This window comes from Rhea pennata, chromosome 4 (assembly GCF_028389875.1).
Source record: "Rhea pennata isolate bPtePen1 chromosome 4, bPtePen1.pri, whole genome shotgun sequence".
Taxonomy (NCBI): Eukaryota; Metazoa; Chordata; class Aves; order Rheiformes; family Rheidae; genus Rhea; species Rhea pennata.
Window position 1 is genome coordinate 9,315,271 of NC_084666.1, and position 26,515 is coordinate 9,341,785.

Genomic DNA, 26,515 nt, shown 5'->3' on the forward strand with positions numbered 1-26,515 from the left:
TTGTATTTAAAATTTCAATTTATTGCACGTGACTATTTTAGACAAGCAGGCCCGGAGACCAATTTTGTCACGCAGCAAATATGAATAGGTAGCATTATGACATAGCTTCCTACACATTACCTCAACTCAAATGACTCAACTGCGCTCTAGACGGACTTCTTGAAAAGTGGAAGGAGAGCTATCTCCATCCCAACAGCACAGATCTGAAATGCAGACCTCCATCTAACTAGTGGACCAAGTAAATTTAGGGAAGGCCCCCATTAATCTCAAGTAAGCCAACGAGCCATTGCACAGCAACTCCTGATCACTACCGAACTGCACCGAATCTTGCATCGGCAATTTGGAATGAGTACGTGCCCCTCAAATCAACCAATTCTCTAAAAGTTCTCTTCCTTAAAAGATATATTTGGTACTTGCAGCTTATCTAGCAAGCAAGAACAATTAAGACAGAAGTATCATAAATGTTCACTTTACAGAAAACTGATCATCACAAAAAGCTGTTTAAAAATCTGAATGCAGGCAAGGAAAGGAATGTCACTTTTCTTTAAACCTTTCTTTAAAAGATGAATACTTTCATATTCTATTGTTAGCCCTTACTGTTTAACATACTATATCAAATAAGTTATAGCCATAGTGAAACACATTTATAGTGAACTTATTCTAAAAACTAAAACCCACCAATCCTCTTTGCTTGTCAGGTTGATTTTTAACTGTTTAAAGAAAAACTGCAACTGAAATTGCAGTTCACATTGCCTCTAAAACAGAGTAATAGAGGAAGGAGATTTCCCAGTGTGATAGTTACACGTGGAGTTTAACTCTCACAATGAGACATACATAACACTCCATAATGGTACCAGCTACCATCAAGTAACTCACACCCACTATGTGAGTTAAAACATTCTATGTTTGCTCAAATAAAGTTAAGAAATCTATTCTTTTGGTCACGTCCTAAAATGCTGCAAGACACAGATTTCCTCATTATTTATGCTCTCCCTGTTCTGATGGATAATTAGTTTGAAAAGCTAAAAACAAAAATGCAATAAAATTTCCCAATACAGAAGACTAAACAATCATCTAAATGTCTTTGTTAGTATACAAGTGTACTGATGGGATTGGGTCTGCTTTCTTTTTAGGAAAAAAAAAGAAACAAAACCAAGAAAACCCAGCCTCACATTGTCTTAAGAGTTCCACTTTAATACTAGCCTCTAGCCAGCCCAAGGTACCTCCTCAGTTCTAGACAACTATTATGCTACTCATTATGCAACTACTTTGTGTTTCTTCCTTCTGAGCACTGTTCCCTAACAAGTGCAAGTTCACATATAAGCATTGGCAGAAACCAAAGTTTTAATCCAAAGTCTCAATCAAAGGATGAATCCAAGTCTAAAGGATGAATCCTGGACTATGTATGCAAGCCCTGTCAATAAATGCAAGCTATACTTGTACAATTAAAGCAGGATTATACCAGTGGTGTAAACAGTCAGAGATAAAAACTTGCTTCTACTGGAAGGGGACAAGTATAAGGCACATTTATATGCCAGTATAATTGCAACCACATTAGTGATTATACTGATATAACTACACTGGTAAGAACCACAGTTACACTCATTCAAATTTCTTTTTAGATTAGGACTTGGTTATCAAGCACTTTACGACTGCTCAACCAAACATACATTAACAGTGCCTCAAGACAACAAATCTTTCCAACCACCTGCATTCAGAGATGTGTCATTCAATCACTACTAGAGCCATTTTTTAAAATAAGTTGCAACTGTCTTGAGATGTACAAGTTTCATACCCTTTCATGCTGTTTGAAGGGCTTGCTATGCAAGAGCCATAGATCAACTTCTTCCCTAAGATTCATATTGCAAAGAGCTATCACCTCCAGATAGCTTTAAGCCACTGCTACTTTCTTTTCTGGCAATCTTAAATTTGATATTTTTTCTTCAGAAAATTATGATACTCAGTTTCTCTTTATCTCAATATTTGCCAAGTATAGGTTAACTCATGCTGGGCATAGACATTCACAATAAAGAAAGGTTATCAAAGCTGTCAATCCCATTCTATGGCCCAAGCTTAAATAACCTAAACATACAGTGGGTACCATTAGACACTAGACATCTACTACCTGCAATAGTTGGTTTTACTGCAGCTGAGTCACAAAATAACAAAGCACCAAGCTGTGGTGCTTTAAGTGTCCATTCTTAAAATAGAACCCATGTAGCCAACTAAAACGTTTCTACAATAAAGATCTGTGCCCTTGTTTAATGGTAAACCGTGAATGATTGTGCAGTTGTGTTTTCCTCAGGTACTCTGAAGTAAACTGCTCCCATTTGTAATCTTTCAGTTGTGATCTCCATTTCTGGCATCTTGAACTGCAGGAAAACAAAATACAGCAACAATCCCCCCCCGAAACACACACACAGATTACCTCTCTTTTTTCTCCCTTCCCCAATTAAAAGAAAAAAAAAAAGTGTGAATTTGACACCTTCTTCTGTGTTCACTGAGCCCACTTAGGTTGAAGAGCCATAACTTCTACTCTGAAGGGTAATAAGAAACGTACACATCAATGCCATTTTGTACAGTTGACATACTCTACGAGCTGGTTGACTCTAAGCTTGATTTGGTCCAGTCTGCTGTTGCTGCATCTCTTAAGAAACATTAGTTATAGGTTTGTACTTCTTGAATCTGGTCCATTCACCAGTAGCATAGTTCATTTCAAAGACTGTATCAACCAACATAGTGGTGCTGCCAGTGCCATCTGCCTTTGGTAAGTCTTCTGTATGCTCACTAAGTTTAATCTGAATGATGTCACCTTGCTCTTGGCAAGGATTCTCTGCAAAAAACAAGGATAAAATAAGTTAAACATTTCAGCACTGTGTATTGGAAAAGGTAAAGAGCACTTAATAGAGATTCAATGCCTAATACTGGGGAGAGGGGAAGAGAGAACACAACAAATCTGATAGCAAGTATATGTTACTAACGCACGTAGCCACACGAAGACCTGCCTGCTTTCATGTCTCACAGACTGAATTTTAGGTATACTTAAAGAGAACCAAACCCAAACAGATGAACCTCAGGGCTGAAATAACTGGAAGAACAACTAAATGGAGCAGAAAGCATGCCAGTGTCATTTGTCTGCCTTGAGAACTGTAAGAGAAGCTTCTATTCAAATGGAATTTTATAAACCTGAATTAACAAGAAGTTATTTTATTTGGAATATATATCACTCAATAATTTTCAGTGGTTTAGGAAACCCAAATACAACTTCACTGAAATCCACTCATCCAGAAAACTCAGTTCCAGTCCAACTTGAGTATTGACTGTTACATTTTAAGCTGACAGTTGGGAAGCTCAGTTATATCAGAGTTGGCAGTCATTCACCCAACTTTCTGAAGGTGTGTACATTACTGTAGAATATATATATGTATATATATATATATATATATATACACACACACACACCTTGTATTACAAGAAAATGCTTGTAGATATTCAAATACTTCTGTACTGAACACTTTTTTTAAACACAGGAGTCATCACAGTAACTCTATGTTGTTCATGTTGAATTATTTCCTGTATTGATCCAAATGCGTGAGCCACACTTAGGCTCCAGCACTCCAGTGATAGAACCCTCAAACACCAAATTAAAAACCAGGGCTGGTACAGATGGACATAATTCACTTAAGAATTCCTGTACTCATTCTCATCTTACACCTGATACTCTTCCAGGTAAACCAGCTTTAGACTATCAAGGCCGATATATGGCAGCATCCAGCTACGAAATAGCTTACCTGCCTGTGATTCACAGCACCTATGGTTATCTATGGCCTTGGAAACAGCAACTGTTGCATTTCGAGTGTTAACAATTTAGTGAAGAAGCTCTGTACTGTGAATCTTGCTCCTCAATTTGCCCTATAAGTATGTACATTCATTGGTCTTCTGGGCAGAATACTAGAACCCAACCAGATTGTTCACTCTGACTGGCTGCCTTGTTTCTCCCCAATCCCTAAGCAAAGATATTATGTCTGTTCTGTTACACACATACTTTGTGCACAGTGGCTCCTTTAATGGTGTGTTTGACTTTTATTGGAAATAGGTCCTAAAGATTCCCAATATTTAAAGCTTTAAAATGTAAGACTAAGTACAGTGCAGCATACTGCTAAAGCAAGAGACTTCCATTCACATATACACACTAAGAAGTGCTAGGATATATTTCAGATTTAGATATTCAAAAGCAAACTAATTGAGTCTCAATACATACCTCTGGATCCTGCCATGAATCCAAGTATAAGAGCCTTTTCTGGCCTCGTAACTTTGTTTGCAGTCTTGAACATTTCCTGTGCAGCATACATTTGCTCCCTCTGCAACAGATAATAACTATGAATTCCACTGCAGAAAACACTGCCAACAGGTACTGTATTAATACCCAGAGACAAGCACGTAGGTCTACAAACTTTCCCCTTACCTTTACAGAACAACCTTTAACCCCAAGAATTTCCCTCTTACAACCCCCTCACCCTGCCCCAATGCTTCCTATTGCAACTCTGGACTGCAATAGTTTACAAGGGAGATTTTTTCGATAAATGAAGCAGAGCTACTACAAAGAAGAGAGTCACATAGTTTCTTAAGGTTCAGAAGTGCTTAACAAAGTATTTGAATCAGCTATATCTTGAATTAATTACCTGCTTATTTCAAGCATGAACATATAAACAAACATACCAGTAATAAAATTCAGGACATAAGGAATTACAGTTAAGTGTTTATTCTCCTCCCCACACCCAGGCTTTAAGACTTGTGATAGAAAAAAAAGGGTGGGGGGGAAGGCTTCCACTTTTGGTTCATCTATTGATATATTCTTTCCTACCACTGCAGTGATAGGATCATTTTTAGCAGCTTAGATCATATGCAATTAGTTGGGCAACAGCTCTGGGAGAAACATGCTATTCTCCCATTCTGTTCACCTTACTGGGTAATCTTAAGAACCACAGTGAAATTATTTGTATTAAGGAACAAAACATTTTATGTAACAAGCAACAGTAAATAAAGAGATCTTACAGTAACATTAACAATGCACAACTAAAAATTTTGCAATTAACATTTATAAGACAGCAAATGCTAATGAAGCTGCAAAGCATTTTCATCATCTTTCATTATAATTAAGCAGCCTCAGTCTCCATGATTGAAAGGTTAGAAATTTATTATTTACCTTATTCAATGCTTTGTCAAAGCTTATGTTTTCATATCTACATAAAAACAGCATTTGAAACACTCAGATGTCAAAAAGAACCTATTTTTACTTACCGTGAGAGAGAGGCTTTTCTTCGGTGGTGGCTGTTGTTGAGTTTGGGGAGCCACTTGTGGTGCTTGTGCTGCAGGGGAAATGGCAGGAGGTGTGGTAGGCGTTAGAGGTGAGGTAGGTGTAGCTGCAGGTGGATTAGAGTTACTATTGTACATGGGTGTTCTTTGTTTGAATTGTGCAGGAAGAGTCGTGGTAGCATTTGGAGCTGCAGGCTCTTCAGTCTGTCTGTTAGTCTGCAAGGCCTCTCGTGTAGAGCCAGCTGCAAAAAACAATTAGGATAATTTAAAACATTATTTCTGCAGACAGGGATCTGTATCACCAATGGCCTTCAAAAAATCTAAAAATTACAGTTTTCATTTTAGTACCATGATTCAATATGCCATCTAATATCTATGTGAAAATTCAGAGCCAAATGCTTTTTCCCACCAGCTATTTTTACCAATTATTGGATAATTAAGTGACTTATTCTCCAATACATAATACACTGTATATCATACTATACAGATGATACTACATATCAAGTGTTGTGTTTAATGGAAATCAGATTTAATTGAAAGTGTTATATTACTTTGTAGTTAATATTACTATAAAACTGTACTCTAGCCCTATCAAGATTATTGTACTTTTATTGCAGGAGCCAAGACCACAACAATGTTTAATCAATTTTTACCTAATGTAGCAGCAGCTTCCAAAGGAAATGGTAATTAAGTCTCAGTCAGTAAGCAAATACTGAAAATACAAATACTTAGACGTAGATAACAGAATTAAATCTAGTCTTAAAAGCTACTCATTTAAACACTGTTAGAAGAGTTAAGCCCACAGTACCAACAGTCCCAATTTTGACTTTCTTCAGTTGAGTTATTCACCTATACCTAATATAGGGAAGCTGTTAATCCAAAACTGAGTGCAGCCAGAAGTTAGGTATTTGATCCCGTTACTATTATTTTACAAGTTACCATCTGGCCAGCAAACAGCCATCACCCAGTGCACACTATAAGCAGTTAAACTCTTCTGCTCCTCTTAGATACAGGTACAGTCACTTAAGCAGCTTTCACATGAGGCTTAAGCTAACCTACTCCACTTTACATTGACAGTAGACTAAAAAAAGCAGATACAGACTAGAGATCAGCTGACGCCTCTCAGATCAGACTTTAAAGAATTTGAGTGAGGTCTGTCACTCTCCACCAGGTAGGCACAGACACAACGCTGATTTTAACAATATGACTCGTATCTTTAAGACATGAAATGGGACACTGACCACTTAAGATTAAAAACTCAATGATTAGCTACTCTTTTTCCTATAATAAAGTATAAGTAACTTAAAATATTTCCAGTTAAATTCTACTAAATCTTGTTCCAAATCCATCTGCTAGATGGATTGTTCAGTTTTATATCCCAATAGTTTATTCCAAACACAGTTGATACAAAGGACACACACACAAACATGGAAAGGCCTGCCTTTAAGATGATCATCCAAAATCCAGTTCTAATAGCTGTCTACACTTTTAAAACACTATAGGATTATTCTCAAATTTTACTGTGGCCCTGATTTGATGTGAAAAATGAATGGACTACTTTGAAGCTTTGCTCACAAAATACAAGATTAAATCACTACAGATTTACAAGATCTGAGCCATGTGATAATGAAATAGTGCAGTCTGCTTTAAATATATGTTTTAAATAAAGCAGGAGCTACACATTCCTTAGGTGAGCACAAATAATAAATTCACAGAACAGAAGTGAAGGAAGCAAATATATATGTGAATCAGCATCTCTAGTTTTATTCGAGATGAGCGGAAGTCAGTAATAAGTGACCACACAAAATAACATATGTCTTAATTATGCAACTGCAGATTACAGGAAGCCAAACCTGCAGATTTTCTTTGTGTCTTATGTTAAAAAACCAGCTCTATACTCCTTTCCCATGAGGAGATTAAGATACCTCACACTCCAGAAGGAAGAATTAAGTTAGAAAAATTAAAGACAATAGAGAATTTTAACCTAGGCCTTTCCTGTTGAATACAATGACAACACTCTAAAAAATACTAGCTGCTAACAATATGGATGTGCTCTTGGCTTTGTTCCTTCTGGAGCTGCCAATTTTCTGCCAAAGGGAGATATACATGGACCTTCAGAGAGATTCTAAACTCCTTTTCAGAGCCAAGTAGCAATCGGTTTTTGTATATGCCTCTTTCTATAGTGACCAACATGCTACATCTCACCTTCACAAAGAAATGTTGTTGCAATACTAAATCTCAACAAGCAAGAGTAAAAATAGTGAATTAAACTACAACATCAATTCTCTGTCAAGCTTTGGTACCAGCTTAGTACCACCTTTGGTAATGAATCCCAGTCACATATGTCTGTTGGAGCAAACTCCTAGGGTCCTTTCAGACTTTACATGCAACAGGGAAAGAAAAAGGTAAAAGCAAGTGTGTTAAAAAGGTGCAGAAATAAAGAATTTGTATGAATGCTCTTTATTACTCTTCGAAAAGTTTCTAGCATTTAAGTGTAGCATCCTTCAAAATACACAAAAGGTCACCTATTACCTGTTGGGCCTTTATAAAAAGGTAAAAAGAAAATGCGAAAAAAAGAAGAGGAGGGGGAGAATGTTTGATCCCAGCTTCGGTAAAATTTAGTATATACTTGACTGTAGAAATATATCTGACATTTGAAAGCAACCATCTAGCTTGGAAGTGCACAAGTATGGATATGTGTATAAGTTGTATATTCTATACTTATGTATATTACTGGGATGAAAAGTATGGATTTCCTCTAGTAGAGTAAGAAAAAACAAAGTAGCTTTGCTCACGTGACTAACAGTCATTTTAAGACCTAAAAAGAACAGGCATTTTCTTTATTTAGACTACATGATAGGTCTAGATACCTAAAAACCAAAAGTGTGGTTCCCTCACAAGTTTTGTAGACTCTTACGGTCAGTCTGATTAGAGTTAAGGGACAGTATGTTTGTAAATAAGAGCAGAGCTAGACAGTAAAGCTGTATAGAATCAGAGTTACTGAGTCCCAGTAGCGAAAAAGACTCTTCACCTGGCTGTGTTTCAGAGCTTGGGATATATGAGGAAGATGGCACCACACTCGGGGTAGCAGGTAAATAACTTGTAGAAGGCAGTGCAGGTTCGTTGTTCAATGAGCCAAGTTTCTGCAAAACAGCAAAGAAAGCATTATAGCCATACTGCAGGAACTCATAAGCTGTTTTTGCATTTTAAACAATTTCAACATTAGTTCTGCTAGGATGTTCCTTTTGGGACTTAATTATAGGCTTAATAATAGGGCAGTTTGCTATTTCAACCTTAACTTAGTATATGAACTTCAAATATTAGAATTACCCTGGGGGGAAAAAAAAGTAGCTTTCTTCCCCCCATAATACAGATCAAAGTTGCTTCCAAAGGAACAAACTGAGCCATAACAAGGTACTAGTATAATGGAATACATACTTCCACACACAAAAGAAAAAAAAAAAAAAAAAAAAAAGAACTGCTGCAGTTGCAGCTGAAGTTGCATTCTACCTGGAATATTATAACATTCCTACATAAATAAGCTAAAAGCTCCTAGTGATGCTTAAGTTTTCTGTAATTGTTAAGTCATTCCTGGATTACAGCAAGACAATTATTTACAGCATATCGATTCTGCGATATGTGGTAGCGACAGATTACTCTCTGCAGGCAGCACCTCCTAAGCAGCATTGTCTGTGGGCCACACTAGCAAACTCAGAGCCCTGGCAAACACCATAGTTTAGGCTACAATATGCAGACTGACTTCAAATTGTCCTCAATTCCTTTGCCTCATTTCTCAGCTAGCAGTATGGAGGCTAGATATGAAATTTTTGCAGATGGTACACTTTGAAGAATTACAGTTACTATAAAAATAAACAATCTTCAGCTTGAGTAAGCGTTGCATTTGTCTCTACTTCATGATTAGCGAGCAAAAAACTGAGTTCACACATGGCCAAAAGTCCTACAAAAATATCACTTAAAAATATGGCCCAACAGAATGCAAAGGCCCCTAGGACATATGTAAGCAGCAGACCTAATCAACAGTAAAAGCACAGAAGAACTTGTCTCCACTCAAACTGATTGTCTAAGAGACAGATATCATCTAGGCTCAAGCCAAAGGAAACGTCATGTTTTGTACATAGCAATTATGCATGATAACATTGCACAGACAGTGTAAACAACAGCATTGTATTTTTATGGAGCTCTTCACTTTAGTCCAACCCAGCCTTACTAAACATAAGGAGATGAGGGAGGAAAAGTTTTGGGTAAGTATAGCAGACAGATCATTAAAGCCTCAAATTATCTATTAGTACTTCAAGAACTTGCCATTCAAAGTAATTCCAGGTAAAGATGGGCTATAGTAAAAACAGACAGTTTGCAGACTCAGGAAGAATTCAGGACAGGACAGGACATTCTTGTAACAAAACATGTCCTGACTGAGATATGGACTTGCATCATGGTCTTTCCAATAAGTTTTATCTGAACACATAACCCCTCCATTCCCTCCCCCCCCAAAAAAAAAAAAAAAAAAAAAAAAAAAAAACAATATAGCTCTTTCAGTAGATCAAGACAACTTTTAGAAAAAGACTGCTAAGAGAAGGAAAGGCCACCTCCAAACCTTATAGGCTTTTTGAAGAACAAACTTATCACCTATGGATATTTTGGACCTTTCAGTGGTAGTGGGACATGCTGAAGCTAGTTATTAGACAGGTTTGGAGACTTCAGAAGACCTTGGTAAGCATTAGCTTACAAGCTTTAAAAAAAAAAAAAAAAAAAAAAAAAAAAAAAAAAAAAAGAGAGAGAGAGAGACAACCACACACAGAGAAAGGTATTAGAATATGGGCTGTTTTCTTAAGCCAGAAGATGGATGAATTTCAAAGATTTCTTTTGTACTTGGCTGCATATACACTCAGCTATCTCTTCCGAGTACAGACAAGTCCTCATTGAGATGACACTGCTTCATTAGCATGTCTCCCTCCCCACCCCAACTTGGGGAATTTTGAATCAGGAATGTACTTTTGAAGCAACTGTCCTCATTGTCTCCACTGGCTGCACTGTTTGCAACACAGAATGTCTTAAGCATGCAAACTAGAATTCTTTTAGATTAAACTAAGTGAGAAGTGCACTCCAACTACTAACAGTTGTTCACCCCAGAGGGCCAGACAAGAGCAAGTCCAAAGCAAAAACTGTCGAAAGGCACACATGTTGGATTTTTGGTTTTCACCATTTCACCCTGAGGACCCACTCTAAAGCTGCACCAGTGGCTAACCAGTGCTTCCCTGATACAGCTGAGAAGAAAGTCCTTATCTACAAGCTTGTGTGTTCCTAATCAGCAGGATGATTCATAGCAAGGTCTCTTCATTTTCGCTCAAGTGTTCAACAGCACAAACTCAACAGCTATATCTAAACTGCAGACCTCCTCAGAGATGCTGCTGTCAGTATGTGCCATCCAGGTTTCATATTTAAAACAAAAGATCTTCCTGATATTCAAGTAACTGCAAATATAGCTTCCTCATCTAGCAAGCACTTCTCTATGAAGTGTACATTTCTCCTAGATGGCACTTGGGTAAGACTCAATATTCAGACTGTGAAGCTGGGACATGGGAGTGGTACCGACCTAGAGTCGGTAACAATGCCTCTGCCTTCCCAGGGCATCCTCATTCCTTAGTGCCCCTCCGTCAGTGTTAACAGTGGTATGTTTGAGCTCGGAATTTAACTGTTCAACAGGAAGCGCCAAAAGGTATCTCCACAGATGTACCTAGGAAACGTGCCATCTTTGGACCACCTCTTGCTGTTTCAGTGTACTTTAACAGTGTTGAATACAAAATACAAAAATATACACAAAGCTTAAGCATAACGGGTTCTAGTATTTATTACTGTGCAACATAATCATAAATCAAAAAGACTTAACTTTGTCTATTTTAGATCTTTATACAGGTGGACAGAGGAAAGGGGAAGAAAAAGAAAGCAGCAGATGGAAAAAAGGTAGGAAAAAAGGTTATCAGATTTCAAGGATTAACTTCTTTGAATATAAATTTAGATCTACGTATTGAAAATAAAGCAAGTAAATGTTTTTCATAAAGGTTACAAGACAAACTTGCACTATCTTGCAATCAGGATTACTGAGAAGAGGAGGCCACCATGACCTCTATGCCTTTAACCACTCTGTTTGAAAAAGTTACCAGGACTAATGGACAGTCCTAAAGATAGTAACAATGTCAGAAATAATGACATGGAAAGCATTTTCAGTCACTAAGGAGACACTGACAGAGCAAAACTCTTGAAAAGGACTCTGTTTAGTTTCAGAGAACGTTCCTATCCTGTATCTCTGATAACATAAAGCAGTTCTCAGTTACAAAAACACCCCATCACAAACTTGTTCTCCTAGATAAATAGTAACAAGAAAACAATAAAACACCTTACCTTCATCCTGCATTGAACTTTTTATCTAGCTTAGTAAAAATGTGAAATGGAATTTTGGAATAATTAGAATTTTTACATTATAAGGCACGTTTCAAAATTTATAATAAAACATTATTAAAGCGTTTAGAATTAAGTAAAACATTTTTCATCTCATACTTTCTTACCTGTGTAGATACAAGGCCAGCAGCATAATCTGGAGTAGCATTTTCTACTACCGTTTCTTCTTTGGCTTGCTTTTCCACAACTTCCGTATCTATTGGATAAAAACAGAAGTCAACTCAAGGAAGGCTTCCTAATTATTGAATTATATTTACTTTAAACAAAGATATAAATCCCAAATATTTCAAAGTCCACTAATATGCTTAAGAAGTGTAACTTGAAATGTTAGCAGATACACCGATTTTCGTATTATTTTAAAATACAATCAACTTAATGATAAAATGAACTACAAACAATATATATATTTTCATCAAAATACAGTAAGTACGTGTCAGGCAGTATTGACTAATTTTGTGATATTAAGAAGTACCATCCCCCCCCAAAAAAAAGCAAAGATATTTAATTGCAATTATCATTTTGTTCTGAGAGATTCTATTTTTGGGTTGTTCTGGGATAAATACATTGCCTAGTGCAGTTTCCTGATACACCAAAATAGAGTACTATAGTGCTGCTTGAAATAAAAAATATTATAGAAAGTATTATTCCCTTGTTAACTTCTCTCGGTCTAAGTTTTGGGGAGAGCTATAGATGATTTCTACAAGATGACTTTAAATTAATTTACTCGGCTACTCAACTAGTAGAAATAAGCATACCAAAATATCTCAGAACAATTTTAGTACTGAAGCTATTCTCACACTTTGTTATACAAAGCGTAAATGGCTAGTTCAAACCTCTTATGTTACTGAGTCAAGTTATTCCCAAGTCAAATGGCAGTATGATTAGTAACACTGAAGGTGGAAAGGGGGGGGGGGGGGGAAAGGGGAAGAGAGAGAGAGAGAGAGAGAGAGAGAGAGAGAGAGAGAGAGAGAGAGAGAGAGAGAGAGAGAGAGAGAGAGAAATGTAACTCCTCCCTTACATTTGTGGTATTTTTTTTTTTTTTTTGAGCTCTTAAAAAAAAAATTAACTAAAGATGACAGTATTGGATTGACAATACAATACTATAAACCTGGATCCAATTTGCAGAGTATATTAACAGCCTTTATAAGTAGCTTTCTATACCAACCTAATGTCTTTCTTCTTCGTTTAGCTTCACGGCCAGCACCTACCATGTCCAGCTCAGAGATATCTAGAAGCTAGAAAGAGTGCACAAATCTTAATAACCATTATCAAACTGAGGTAGCAATTAGTATCTAAGTAATGTCCTTAATTTTTTTCTTAGTATATTAATAAGTGATTCAAAGTAACATAAATTGACTGTAGATCAGGAAGGACAGCCGAGCTGAGTGAGAATGCAAGAGTCTAAGAGTTCACCTACCTTTACTCCTCTTTCTTTACGCAGCGGTGCTCTTGAAGGAGGAATAGGAGTTCTGTTTCCAGAAGGACTAAATACACTAGGTGCTGAAGTACTTCTGAACGGAGCTTGTTTTGGTATTCCTTTGAGTGGTGCTTAAGAAAGATCAAAAAAGCAACAACTGTAATACATGTTTACTGATTTACAAAGAACAACATTAAAGAAGTATTTTAAGCTCTTTCCTGTCCTCCTCTTCCCCTTCAACTTCATAAGTTTCTTATGTGGAACTTTAAGAATATAATCAAAGTTCTTCAAGGATCAGATTGGGTTTTTACCCTTCAACAAGGACTAAAAGAACTTTCTAAGCTAGTGCCTGCAACACCAAAGGTTAAGTCATTTTCATTATACAGTCATATGCCTTGAATATTTTCACATACTAAGTAATCAAGAGATGCACTGTTATCAAAACACACTTTTCCTAATACACCAATGCATTCCTTACCTTTAAGGAATAAAGTTCAAAATCATAAAAAGGTATTGGACATGAATGTTTTGAATTTGATTATGACCAAGGTCACTCTTCAATCTTTTAAGATATAGTTACCCAGGAAAAATTGTACTTAATCAAAGATTTTGGGTACAGCTAGTTAAAGTTTCTATAACTGAGAAACACAAACATTCCTGCTAGCTTCCTTTGAATGAGCACGTGATTTGTGTTTACCGAAGAGCCTGAACATACCGCGGGCAGCAGTGGGACTGAAAGGGGGTCAGAATCAGATCTGTTTGTGGATGATATGTAAAGGTTAGCACAGAAAAGCTAAGATTCACAATGTGCTGACAGTAAACCAATTGTTCTGGTGCAAGGTAAGTTTCTGCAGGATAACAGCCTCCCTACTTTCATGAACCACAAAGCAAAATCTGCCATAGCCAGATGCCAGTGCACACATCCCAGAGCTAAGAGGGCAGCAGGGATCTGGCAGCAGCTCATAGCAGAAGGCAACAGTGATCCCCTCACAAGGGACACCACTGCTCTACCACAGTATGGGGAGGCTGGTGAACTGCCAGCCTCCAGAGCACCCAGGGTAGAAACTTTCTCATCAGCAGAGATTCAGAAACTCAGAACGCTGCATAGCTCCATCACAGAGATATTTTAGCTACCAGTCTGTCATGGGAGCCACACCTGGACAGTTCCTAAGCTGCAGGGTAGCCACCTCAGCTTGTTCCAAAGTATATTGAATCACCACCCTTATTAAAAATAGCATAGGTCTCATTAACATCTCCATTTCTGGTTCCCCCACAAAAGTGGCTACACTTTGAACCTCTGAACATAAAGGGATAAATCTTTACCTCCAAGGCTTCCAAAACCTCCGCTCCCAGCATTTTAAATAAAAAGGAATGAAAACCCAATGAATTTGGAAGAAATGGACGTAGAGTTCTGAATTTTTTTGGTGGATGGGCTGTTACCTCAGATAAAGATCCCATTTAGCTAGTGCTGCTATCTTGCAACTGAGGGAATAAGGGCTCTCATAATCCATTAGTAGGGTAAATTACTGCCTCACACAGAGGTTTGAAATTTTGGAGCTGTTGTTTGCACAAGGAGGAGGATCCAACTTGTTTCGATATTGCAAACAGAAAAACAGCTGCTTCATTGCTCAGTGGAAGCTGCTATATCCATAAGAAGTCTTCCTCCTGATTTTAGACTGTTACCCTCCACCTCAATGTAAATACTGAAAACAGCATTCTTTCCTAAGCTGCTAAAAAAAAATAGGAAAACAACTATATCCATCTATCAGGCCTTTCATCCTCCTGACAATCTTATCTTTACCCTGCAATTTGAAGATCTACATTTAAGGTCAAACAAGATTCTTGTATACCTTCAAATCCAGAAAACAAGTTAGATACTCCCCAACCCTCTAAATACTGCATGAAAAACATTTTCAGCATGTTTGCTAACCTCTCTAACCAAGGAGTCTAAGCTTCAGATATTTACAGCAGTGTAAACCCAATTGGTCCCATATAAGTAATATTTCTAGAGACCTTCTGGCTTTAAAGGTCCAGTCCAGCTAAGAGCTAAGTCACTTTCTGCACTGGGACAATTTTTAATTCAAAACACAACTGCACCTTTTGCATTTCATGTATGAACATGTGGCTAAACTTCAGTGCTCAAAACAATGCATGCTAAATAGCATCTATATAAAATATTTCACAGCTTCTAGCCACCATAGTAAATAATCACATCAAATTTTATACCTTAGCATTATTTTGGTGGTCAGAAAAAAAAAATATAGCTACGCAATGATTTAGAGTATGTTACTAGTTTTGAACCCTTCTTTGTTCCCAGTCACAAACTTATTTGGAAAATTCAAAGAATTCAGGAACTTCAGTAAATAGTTGAATCTAATTTTTCAACTCAGTATTAATGTTTATACATCTTTGTCATATTCATTAATAGAAACCACCGATGAGCCTTAACAGCGGTGGTCATACTGTCCCACTAAAACACTGTTACTTAACCTTTAGAAAGCAATTAAGAATATCACATTGATTGGCTGACTCTTAACTTGTTCAGAACTGTTTTGATAAAGATTTATCTGTACTTTTCTTATCTGTTGTTTCTAAACTAGCCTTCTCTAAAGAAGGCACAAGTTATTCCATGTACTATACTTATTATAGTATTCTGCTCCCCACATGCTTTCCCTACATGGAAATTCTACAGATATGTGATACTTTCGGTCTACTTCAGTGTTAAAAAGATCATAGCAGATTACTTTGATCCGCTCGCTATGTTCCCTTTTGAAACAAGATGTCTTAGTCAGGAGTTATTCCTGGAGTGATGAAAGTTAACCTCTTACCACTGTCTATAGGCATGATCTAGCTGCATATGTTTTAGCCTGATGAACATACTTGCCAATTAAGAAAAGCCTCTTGTTCTTTTAGAGGAGACATGTCAAATATTTAAATAGCAGCAGGAATGAGAGAGGCAGAAGGGGAGAAATCCTTTCCTTTGATTGGAATTAAGTATTATAAAATCAGACTTTACAATTTTACTCTTCAGCTATGCTATTTTATCAGATTTACTTTCAGGGAAGTAATACAAATGAGTCATACTTGTTGTATCTATTTTTTTCACCAGTCCCCTCCCTTTGGCATGAAAAGGTACTCCTGCAGTCTTCTTGAGTTGCTGTGCAGTTTCTGTTGCTAAAAAGAGAAGAGCTTTAGTTATTACAAAACCTGCATTGGAAAAATACAATACATCGCTTCTTATATTTTAAAAAAACACCACTAATACAGGAAAAGATGGGACTAGCCACAAAATAAGAAATATATTTTATTTTAGTATTTTATTTAAACTTGGCAAATGCAGTATTGGGGGAAAATGTAAAATCAACGTGACTATGCAACTGACAGAAAAGCTTGAGTTAAAGTATACAATTTATCTAAGAAAAAGAGGAACAATTAAAGAAAACTTTATAAAATCTAAAAATCTACAGGCCTTACATTAACTACAAGTCATAAGCAAGAAATAAGCAAGCTGCTGCAATAGAACAGTAGGCACAAAGTATTTTAAAATCACTCAGTTAATAGAGCCACCAATTTATATATGCATATCATATTTTACCTTTGTTAGAGAAAACCTTCTTGGCTTTCACCCTCTATAGCCATACTGAACAAAAGAAGAATTGGCAGCTCTTGTTCCCCGTTACAAAAACGTATAATAAAAATAAAACTAGATTCTCATTTCATTTCTGTTGTAAGAGCTTTAACCAAAGCTTTCCCTCACAAGCCTTCCTAACCAACTGTTAAATGCTGATTGTGACAGAAGAGAAACTATCTGTGCTTTAAAAAGATAGAGCTTTTTTGTATGCCTTGAAATCTGGACAGCATTACATTAAAATGCTAATCTCAATTTAAATCATGGCCAGAATGAGTCTCACCTGCTCCTCCACATGACTGTGTATCAAAGTGGGGAGCGAGGGGGAAATCAGTCAAAGCCCTTATAACAGAAAATTATAATTCATATTCCTGTATCCTGGATAAAACAACTGGATGTAAGTTTTCCTTTTACAATCTAATCTGTTACTCAATCTTACCAACTAGGTATAACACTACTTACACTTTTGCAAGAGTTCAGCTCGGAGAGTAGCACTTTTAGGTTTCCTTTTCAGCTGGAAGTGTTTCACTGGAGGAGTAAGTGGTCCAGCTAGTGTCGTCAAGGCATTTTTGTTTAAGTACTGGCATTCCAGCGGCAACATAGCTGATGTTTCACATTCACTTACTGTATAAAGAGTTAACACAGTACACATGGGTATAAGCTGATTTTGGTAGCTGATTATAGAACATTTTAAAACTAGACTGTACAGCTGTTTTAAAGTTTTAGAGTCTCTGTTTAAGCATCAAGGGAGTAATTTAATTTTAATTATTAGGATTAGCTAAAATGGGGAAGAAATCAAAGGGTGTATATTTTTTTTTCCTTAAACACCAGGTTCCATGTTAATTACACCTAGTTGACAGGAATCAAATACATGTTATTATTTTCAAAGAGAAAAGAGATTAAAAAAAAAGATGGAATTCTCAGATTCCATGAAACTTGTATACAAAAAGGAAACTACCAAACAGAAGTCTAAAGTAAGAGAACAACATGCTTCACCTCTAAGCCACTCTATTATTGGTCTACTGCAAACTAACTCCAAGATAGTTTCTGTCCATTGATGCCTCAGGGTTTTTTCTAGCCAATTTGCTAAATCAATTCCCCTGTAGCGAGAACAGTTTTTACATCATTATTTACTACATTGTTTGAAGCAGCAACTGAGACAGTATTTTTGACTCCTAGGTACTCCACAGTTAGACATCTGCAACTGAGCTCTTCTCATTTCCATTTTCCCCATCAGTTCCTATCACCTGTTGGCCAGAGGAAGACTTCCAGCCAGCAGAGGCACCCATTTGTACAACACAAGAGGTGGTACCTCCACACGGACAAGGCTGTCCGCACTGCAGAAACAGACCCTTACTCTCTTCCCTAGTACACAACATTCAAGATGCAGCAGTACACACACAAACACTCTGCTTGATTGAGCTGCATTAACTCAGTTATTACTCTGCAGTGTGCCAGTCTACAATGCTATTAAAGCCACACTAACTTGTGCGTTGCTCTTCATCAACATTTAGAATAATACTCATACGCAACTTCTGATGATTTGTCAAAAGATAATTTAAGATGTTACCATTCACCAAAAATCTGTTTGTCAGATTACAAACTAGTAGGTAAGAGATGGCCTTACTGCTTGTTCTAATATCAATACTGTTAAAACGTAAGACTGGCTGTGAAAAAACAAGTTATAAAAACAAAGTATCATATTTCTCTGATTTCCAACAACAGAAAAGGCTTACCTTTTTCTCTAAGCTCTCCTAAAATATCTTGAACATTGGGATTCTGTTCTTCAAGATCAAGGTTAAGGGAGCCAGTATCTGGAAAGGATTTTAAAATATCAGCTACCATTAAGACCCAGGGGTCTGAATCCAAGGTAGCGAGCTGGATAATTTCAGTCAGTGCCCCTTTCATCTAACAAAAAAAGAAAAAGAAAATCAGCCAATTGGAAACAGTTTTAAACAGGTTGTAGTTGGAAACTTTTTTTTTTTCTTAAAAAAAAAAAAAAAAAAAAAGACACCAGCACAAACACACACAATATTTTACTACCAGGGAAGGGAAGAGGGAGACTGCTTCCACACAGTTATACGTTAACTCTAGAACTAAGCAAAGAATGAACCAAGATAATTTTTTTTATACTGCTTTAGGTCAATCTAAACCAAGTTTGTTTAGAATTTTTGGCAAATCAGTTTTGTTTTAGTATTAAACTTAAAAAAAAAAAAACACAGCCCGATTCTTGCGGGAATGTCTCCTTGCTTACACTCTCAGTGTATCCCAACTTTATATTCAGCAATTAGGACATTCAAACAAAGCACAAGTTATTTAGAGCGGGAATCTAAATTAAGACATGTCTCTTACTGGGCTAGAGAATGAAACAGCTAACAGACCATACTTACACCATGCAAACATAAAATAAGTTCTCAAAATTTTAATTAAACTTAGACTAAAATAAATTGTTTCATGGTGAATCAAATTGTATCATCTGGAAAAATCTACTTATTACAGAAGTACACCCAGGCCTCTAATGCCACAAGTAACGAGATTTTTCCATCTGTTCAAAGCTTCTGTAGTGAGGAAAAAAATCATTTAAGTTAAGAATCTGTCTTAAAAAGGGGTAAATAATATAAAAGATTAACAAAGTTATATTTTTCACAGTAATTTTCTGAATTACTGATCCACATGCCTGCTGTTGGCATTAAAAATGAAACTGCAGCTACAGTCAACTGATTTTACATAGTGAATTATGATTTCTTAAATTACTTTATTCCATTCACAGGCAGCCAAACCCTGAAATAAAACCTGAACATTTGCTTTTTTTCTTAAGAAAGCTCTTATGTAAGCATTAAAACTATTAGTTTCATAAAACCAAGATGTTCAAGATCCAACATATGCCTATCAAGCCACAGAACATAACAGAATAAAATTTTGTGGCAAGTATTTAGACATATTCTATCTAGTCAGTATCAGCATTAAAGACCATAAGCAAGTATAAGAAAAATACTTGAATTCTGCCTTCTCATATCCCATTGTGCTTACATATTGTGGCACATATGGCATAATTTACAATGTCTAGAGGTTTTCAAACACAGTGAGAAAAACTAAAGATGGATCTTATACTACATTTCTTTTCCTTTATTTAGAATTTTCTCTTATATGAACACAATTTAATAAACTTACTCTACTCATGCAATTCTTTTAAGAGATAAAAGTTAAATTTCTATTATCTCTTTCTCAAGCACTTTTAGACCTCACTATTCCAAGTCAGACAAACATTGACATTTCTCAATTCCATTCACCCACACACAGATGTTACTGCCCCGTTACTTTAGTCAGGCTTAAAACTGTGCTAGAGGAGCAGCTTGTCATTTACCATTGCTTCTTTCAGTGCTCATGTTCATACACTCACAAAATGAACCAGATCAGTTCATCTGACTGAAAACTATCATCTCCTAATGATTTTCAGCCTGATCAGACCCTTGCTGCAGTCATTGCAGTGACACAAACACCAGAATAAGGACAGGAGCAGAAAGAAATAACAGAAGAATCAACCAACATTTTCAGTGGCATTATTGATTTATTTTGGATTAAAGTGACAACATAACCACAACTACACACAGTTTTAACTTGTCATCAAATTTAACAAACACGCAACAGAAAGAATCAATTTCTAAGAGTTTCTAATCTTTGTTGTCCTCCATCACTCATTTCTTTCTCAAAAAATAAGAGAGCCCAGATTCCACACAGGACACAGATATGGACAAATCTGCACCTAAACTGCCCATCACAAGTTGCTTCTATTATAGTACAAGAGGGCAGTGTGAATACTATCCAGAGTTTTATGTTCTCCTATCTATTCTATAGGAATTACAGAACAGATTTACACAAAATACCTGAAAATTTAAAATAACATCTAATAAAAGCTGATGAAACTTACACCAGCTTTTATCTGGATACTCTCCATCCAGACAGACTTACAGATTGTTTTCTTTCTTCCCCCCCATCAAAACAAACTCAGAAAAACAACAATTTGAAGAAAAATATCTCGAGTATCCTCCCCACTTGCCCATCATCTCTGCTCCACAAAACTCACATTTGCACTAAAAGCTCACAAAATGCCTGTATCACATATATTCCTACAGAGTTCTTGTCTAGGCAAGTTATACTGACACCGCTTTGAGGGCAATCAAAGCTCAGGCAACTTACTTATCCCCACAACCCACTGCTTCGCATGACTTTGGTTTCTTCAAGGAGGGAACAACCTGTCTGCCCAGCACTGAACAATATTTTCACAAGTCCTCATGAAAAGTGACAAAGGAACAGTCACTGCCATATATAGTCAAGCGAAGCATGCTTCACTATGCACTGGGAACTAACCAAAGACCATGCCTGAATACAGGCTTGCATTGAACAAGCCTGGATTTGAGTTTTTGTTCAGCTTTGTTTTCATAAGGCCATTTATATGTATGTTCCCAGTTCCCTGTTTAATTTATAAACCTGGCAGCTGTTAAAAAAAATTATTTTCATTTGTGGTTTGAGCATGCATGAAATGCAACTCAAAGTAACACAGATCCTACATGCAATTTTACTGTTACTTTTCAGAGCCATAATCTCAAGCTCTTAATTGGGTAATACTGCAACACTGGGTCTGTAAGTTGGAGTCCCCACAAGAGTCTTGTTCAGCGTGAATGTCAAAATCTCATGCAACATCTTCTGGCAGTTCTCTCATCTAAGGCTCAAGGATATTAAAGTGTTTTTCTCAGCCTGCTGGCACAGTAAGGCATACGGCACAACTAGAAACATTTAACAAGAAAGGATTGGGCAGGATGGAAAAATTCTGGGAACAGAGACAAAAGGCAGGCTGACAACGGTCGTGCAGAAAGAATATAGCCACAGCACCACAGGAAGGTGTGAAAATGGAAACATCACTAGAAATACACAAAACGATAGCTCCAGTGAGACTTCTGCAAAGAACTCCCATTCATTTTCTCTCCATTATGCCTAAATTAACATACATGACTAAACCTATATACTAATGCATTCACAGCTGGCTAATAAACCTAATTACATTTTAACCTTTCAGGGTCCACTAAGAAAGTGATATTTAATAGGAATTCATACTACTATAGTGCATTTGCATTACATTAAGTACATCAGAAAGTATGCAGAATTATTATTTATGATACAGAACTAGGATGAATCAAATACACTCTTGCATATGCCTTGTATTTTAATCATGACAAGCTGCAGAAGTGTCCTAGAGTAGTATTAAACACACCATCTTACGTCACAGAAAAATGAAAAATATTAAATGGTGGGCAGAAAGATTCATAGCAGCCTCTTCTGAATAGGAAAAAAAAAAGGGAGTATTGTACATCTTCTTATTTTGCACTAATACTCCGTAACTCCCACTTGCATGAAGAGAGGGCTCCCTATTCACATAAACAAGCAGGAGGAAATAGTCTTGACTTTTGCTCTCTTCAACACAGCTGCAGTAATAGGAAGGCATGTCACTCCAGGGATAGGCAGCATCTTCCTCTGAAAATATTTCAGAGCACAGGAGCACACTGCCCTCATTCCAGACTTGATAATAACATCATAGTCTAACCCTAAAAAATAAATGAAATACTGGCACAAAAATACTGCACTTGCCTTTGTGAATCAAGTTAACAAGAGTACAATACACAAAGTAAATAGAAATAACTGTTCTGCCTAATTACCCCTGAAACTCTACTCAGCACTACAGTGAGCTTCAGGCATCATTTCAAATAAGCATGATTATCTAGAAAAGATTTAGTAGATAAAAGGCTAGGGGAGGGAGCAGGGAGATTCAAAAGTTAGCAAATTCTACCTAGAGAACTGTAGCAGGAAAGGATACCTTTGATAACTATCTGCAAAACACACCTAAATGTTAAAAAGAAAGTGAGAGTCAATTATTCCTATTAGAGTGAATGAACAATCAGTAACAAGGTTCATAGTGTGATTAAAAAAAAAAAAAAGAAAGGAAAAAGGTAGGTTCATTACCTATCCCACATGGGTATTATGAGGATTAAGTCACTAGTATCTACACAATATTTGCAGTGTCAAACAAACAAGATAATATGAAAACACCATGATACTATCTTTTAGAAAAAAAATAACACTTAAGATACTGATCTTTCAAGAAAATTGAAAAGAGAGCTTTCAAAGGATTGAAGAATCATTTGTGCAGACTGAAGCCTTCTCAGAGATTTAGGAAGGATCAGTAGCTAATTAAATCTCTTCTTAAGCAAATACCACCATACTTCTTCTGAACCCAATGTAGTTTTTTTATTTAGATGTCTGCCCCCCAGAAGGTTTTTATGTTACTCTAACCTTCAGTTTAAATGTTATTATAAAGAACAGGGGGAGAAAAAAAAAGGATTTTTGAAGAGAAAGCGATTAAGTATAACCTGTTTTCTAGACAGAGGAATATCACTGAACATGTTACATGGCAAACCAGTAATACATGCTGCATCCACCATCAAGATTCAAAAAGATTTACAAAGCTGTACAGATTCTAATAGTATTAAGTTTTCAAATGCCAGTTCCGTGCTTCTCACATATGATTGATACAGCTGGCACATGACAAGTCACTGAAAACATACATATGACTTTCCCAAAATAAGTGCTTTCACAGTGAGGTTAAACAGTTTTCAGAGATCAGTAACAAATTTAAAGTGACTTCTGACTGAAGGATTTCACTTCCAGACAGCCACAGGTACTCTATACTGATGTACTTCTGCTAGCAAAAAGACTATGTCCAGCACTGTATAATGTAAAGTGCACAGAATAATGTATAGAAGTACACAGCACAGTGCATGAGGTGACACACACACATATATGGTCTGTGTATACACAGAACTGAACACTAGTACAAAACACTTAGCAGCTTTATGGTTAATAAATGTTAAACACCCAATACCAGTTAGAGTATCCCAAAACATGAGAACAAGTTATGTGACAAATCTCCATAAACACAGCTTTATTTTAGCAAATTCACTACAAGATGATGAATATCTGATAAGACAACATTCTCTTTAGGAAGTAGGTTTGTTGCACTTGCATTTTTTATCATTTGTAGGAAGAAGTCTATAAGGAAATTAGCCTATAATGAAACAAATTAGACCTAATAGCAAAATTAAGGGTTTCTATCTCATTGTTTTTAATTTAATATCAAAGATTAAAAAGGAAAAGATTAAACAAGGAAAGATTAAAAAAAAGTCCATGAAATAATTAAAATAAATTAGAAGTACTTTGCAAAGCATGGGAAAGACAGTAAAACTCTAGCTCTAGACAAGCATATTCTGTTTATACGTAAAAGATTGAATTTATGACTGATTTCACAAACTATGAAAGAACTAAAAATCAGGTAATACTTTATTTTTGTTAGAGCAGTAGTAATGAAAGATTTTGTATTTGGAACACAGCTGACCACTAACTTCATATTAAAAGGTACCAGCTTGCTCTTCTTCACCATATACTTCATCTCCACCACTAACAAAACCACAGATCAAGTGAATTGGCCTGCTGCCATCTTCCTTAACTTTGAAGGAGTCTTAACAAAAGTTAAGTATTATAAATCCAGTGAAGACTTGTGCAGCATTTCAATCGATTATTTTAGTTGACTTGAACTGCTGCTCCCTCACCACAGAGCTAGCATTTGAGTCTTACTTATGAAGGTCTCTAAGCTGTTAAAAATTCCCTTTTCTTAGACCTAAAAACACCCTTAGCTTTTTGGTTTTAACTAAATACTGTAAGAACTCTTCTTCCAAGCTATTTCTATTTTCACACTATTCAGGAAGAATTTTGCATACTCTGAGTTCGTGGGAACTTGGGGCTATTTCCTCACTCCCCTTTCCAGCTTTGGCTATTTTGTTTGCACAAAACAACAAAACAAAATTGCATGTCATGCATAAATAAGAATGCTTGTGCACTGGACATGCACAAGGTACCAGTACATTTTAGAAAACAGAGGAAACATAGGCTGAGCAAAAAGTGTCTTCTTAACAGCAACTGCAGTCATGTGTAACAAAGTAACAACCATGTATCTGTATCTGGCAAGACAGACCCTGGCATACACAAACCCATTGCTGAGAAGCAATGTTTTGCATTTTAAGCTTAGTGTGCAGAAGGAGAATGTAAAACAACCCAAATTATGCAGTTTCCCCACACCCTGTCCAGTATATACTTTTATTAAGTGTAAGCATACCCTATTCATGAGAAGGACTGCTACAAGCACAACTGAAGATACTGCACACAAGAAGCTGAAGCTCAAACTACTCATTGTCTCCAAAATCGTTATCAGAAATCAGCACCATACATGCTGGAAGAAGGACAGAGGTTCCTCCAACCTGGCCAGAGAAACTCAATGTTTCCCAATCATTTTCCAGTTATTACCCCAATCAGTAGCTGCCTACTGGTAAGAACAAGCCAACTGCAGGTGATGTACAGTCCAGAGCCAAGCAAGTAAACACTGCTGGATCTATGCTGACTCCCTGCAAAACTGGATCAGAATCCATCCAGCCAGATTACTAGCTGGGTAAAGGGCAGTAAAGGAAAGAACTAGTACTTCCCAAAAAGGTAAGAGGAGGCAAAAATAACTTGGCAATTTTCTCCAACAAATCCTGACTGCAAGGAGGTGGGGAAAACACTGTTCAGTGCAAACCCCAGATCTTCCAATCCCGAAGTTTCAGCACTTGCTGCTGTCCTTCCTAAATCCAAGATATTCAACCTGGGACATGTACACAGCTCCCAGCATTAAGGAGAGCAAACGAGCTCCTGTCCACGTTATTGTTGGCAGCCAGTCCTACCTCTGTGGCCTACACTTAGAGCAAGCATTGGCTCAGAGAAGGCCTTTCCCCCCCCCCCACCAAGATGCACCAAAAGCCCCAAAACTTCAGCAAAATATAGTCCTACAGCTACAAGCCTGCTTGGACACGTAAGACAGGTTTCAGGCTGAAAGCCCTGCTTTCGGAAAGCCTACTGCCCACCCGAGGAGCCGGACGAGGAGCGGCAGCAGCGCTCCCGCACCGGCGGGAACCCGAGCGCTTTTCTCGCGCCCAGGGCCGAAACCTCCAAGCAGGGGCCTCAACGGGCTGCGCTACCGGGGGGGGGGGGGGGGGGGGGGAACCAACCAAGCCACCCACCCCCAGGCAACCCCCACTGCCGGGGCGGAGCGGAGATATCCGCGGCGAAGGCGCTGGCTACCCCCCTCTCCCCCCCCGACGGGGCTCGGCTCCCTCAGGGCGGCGCGGCCCGCCGAGCCCGCGCTAACGGCCCGCCGCGCCGCAGGGGGAGGGCAGGGGCCCGGCGGACTCCATTTAAAGAGGGAGGGGGGAGGTGGTGCCCCCCGTGCCACCACCACCACACACACACGCACGCACTCGCTCACTCCGTTTCGCTTAAGCTTCCCGCGCAACGTCCTGCCCGCCGCCCTCACCTCATCCACCGCCCGGCGGGGCAGGTGCAGCATCCCCAGCAGCAGCTTGAGCTTGACGGCCGAGGAGAGGCCGTGGAAACAGAGGCGGATGTTGTCGATCACCGAAGCCGTGAGCAGCGAGGCAATGCTCGGCGGCGCCCACAGCTCGTCTGTGGAGCCTAGTTTGTTGTGCAGCCACAGGCCAGTGTCGCTCTCCCGCATCGACGCCATCTTGGGAGCGGGGCGA

The 26,515-nt window shown here is 37.7% G+C and overlaps 1 protein-coding gene across 1 annotated transcript; it reads right to left on the reverse strand.

The window, feature by feature from the left end:
* NELFA (negative elongation factor complex member A) lies at window positions 1-26,515 on the reverse strand. The gene is made up of 11 exons (XM_062575254.1): window positions 26,290-26,515; window positions 18,575-18,746; window positions 17,301-17,462; window positions 16,295-16,384; window positions 13,211-13,341; window positions 12,959-13,028; window positions 11,901-11,989; window positions 8,348-8,459; window positions 5,302-5,558; window positions 4,262-4,361; window positions 1-2,833 (listed from the first exon to the last, which is right to left on the reverse strand). The coding sequence occupies exons 1-11, from the start codon at window positions 26,497-26,499 to the stop codon at window positions 2,649-2,651; spliced, it is 1,578 nt and encodes a 525-aa protein (XP_062431238.1). The 5' UTR covers window positions 26,500-26,515; the 3' UTR covers window positions 1-2,648.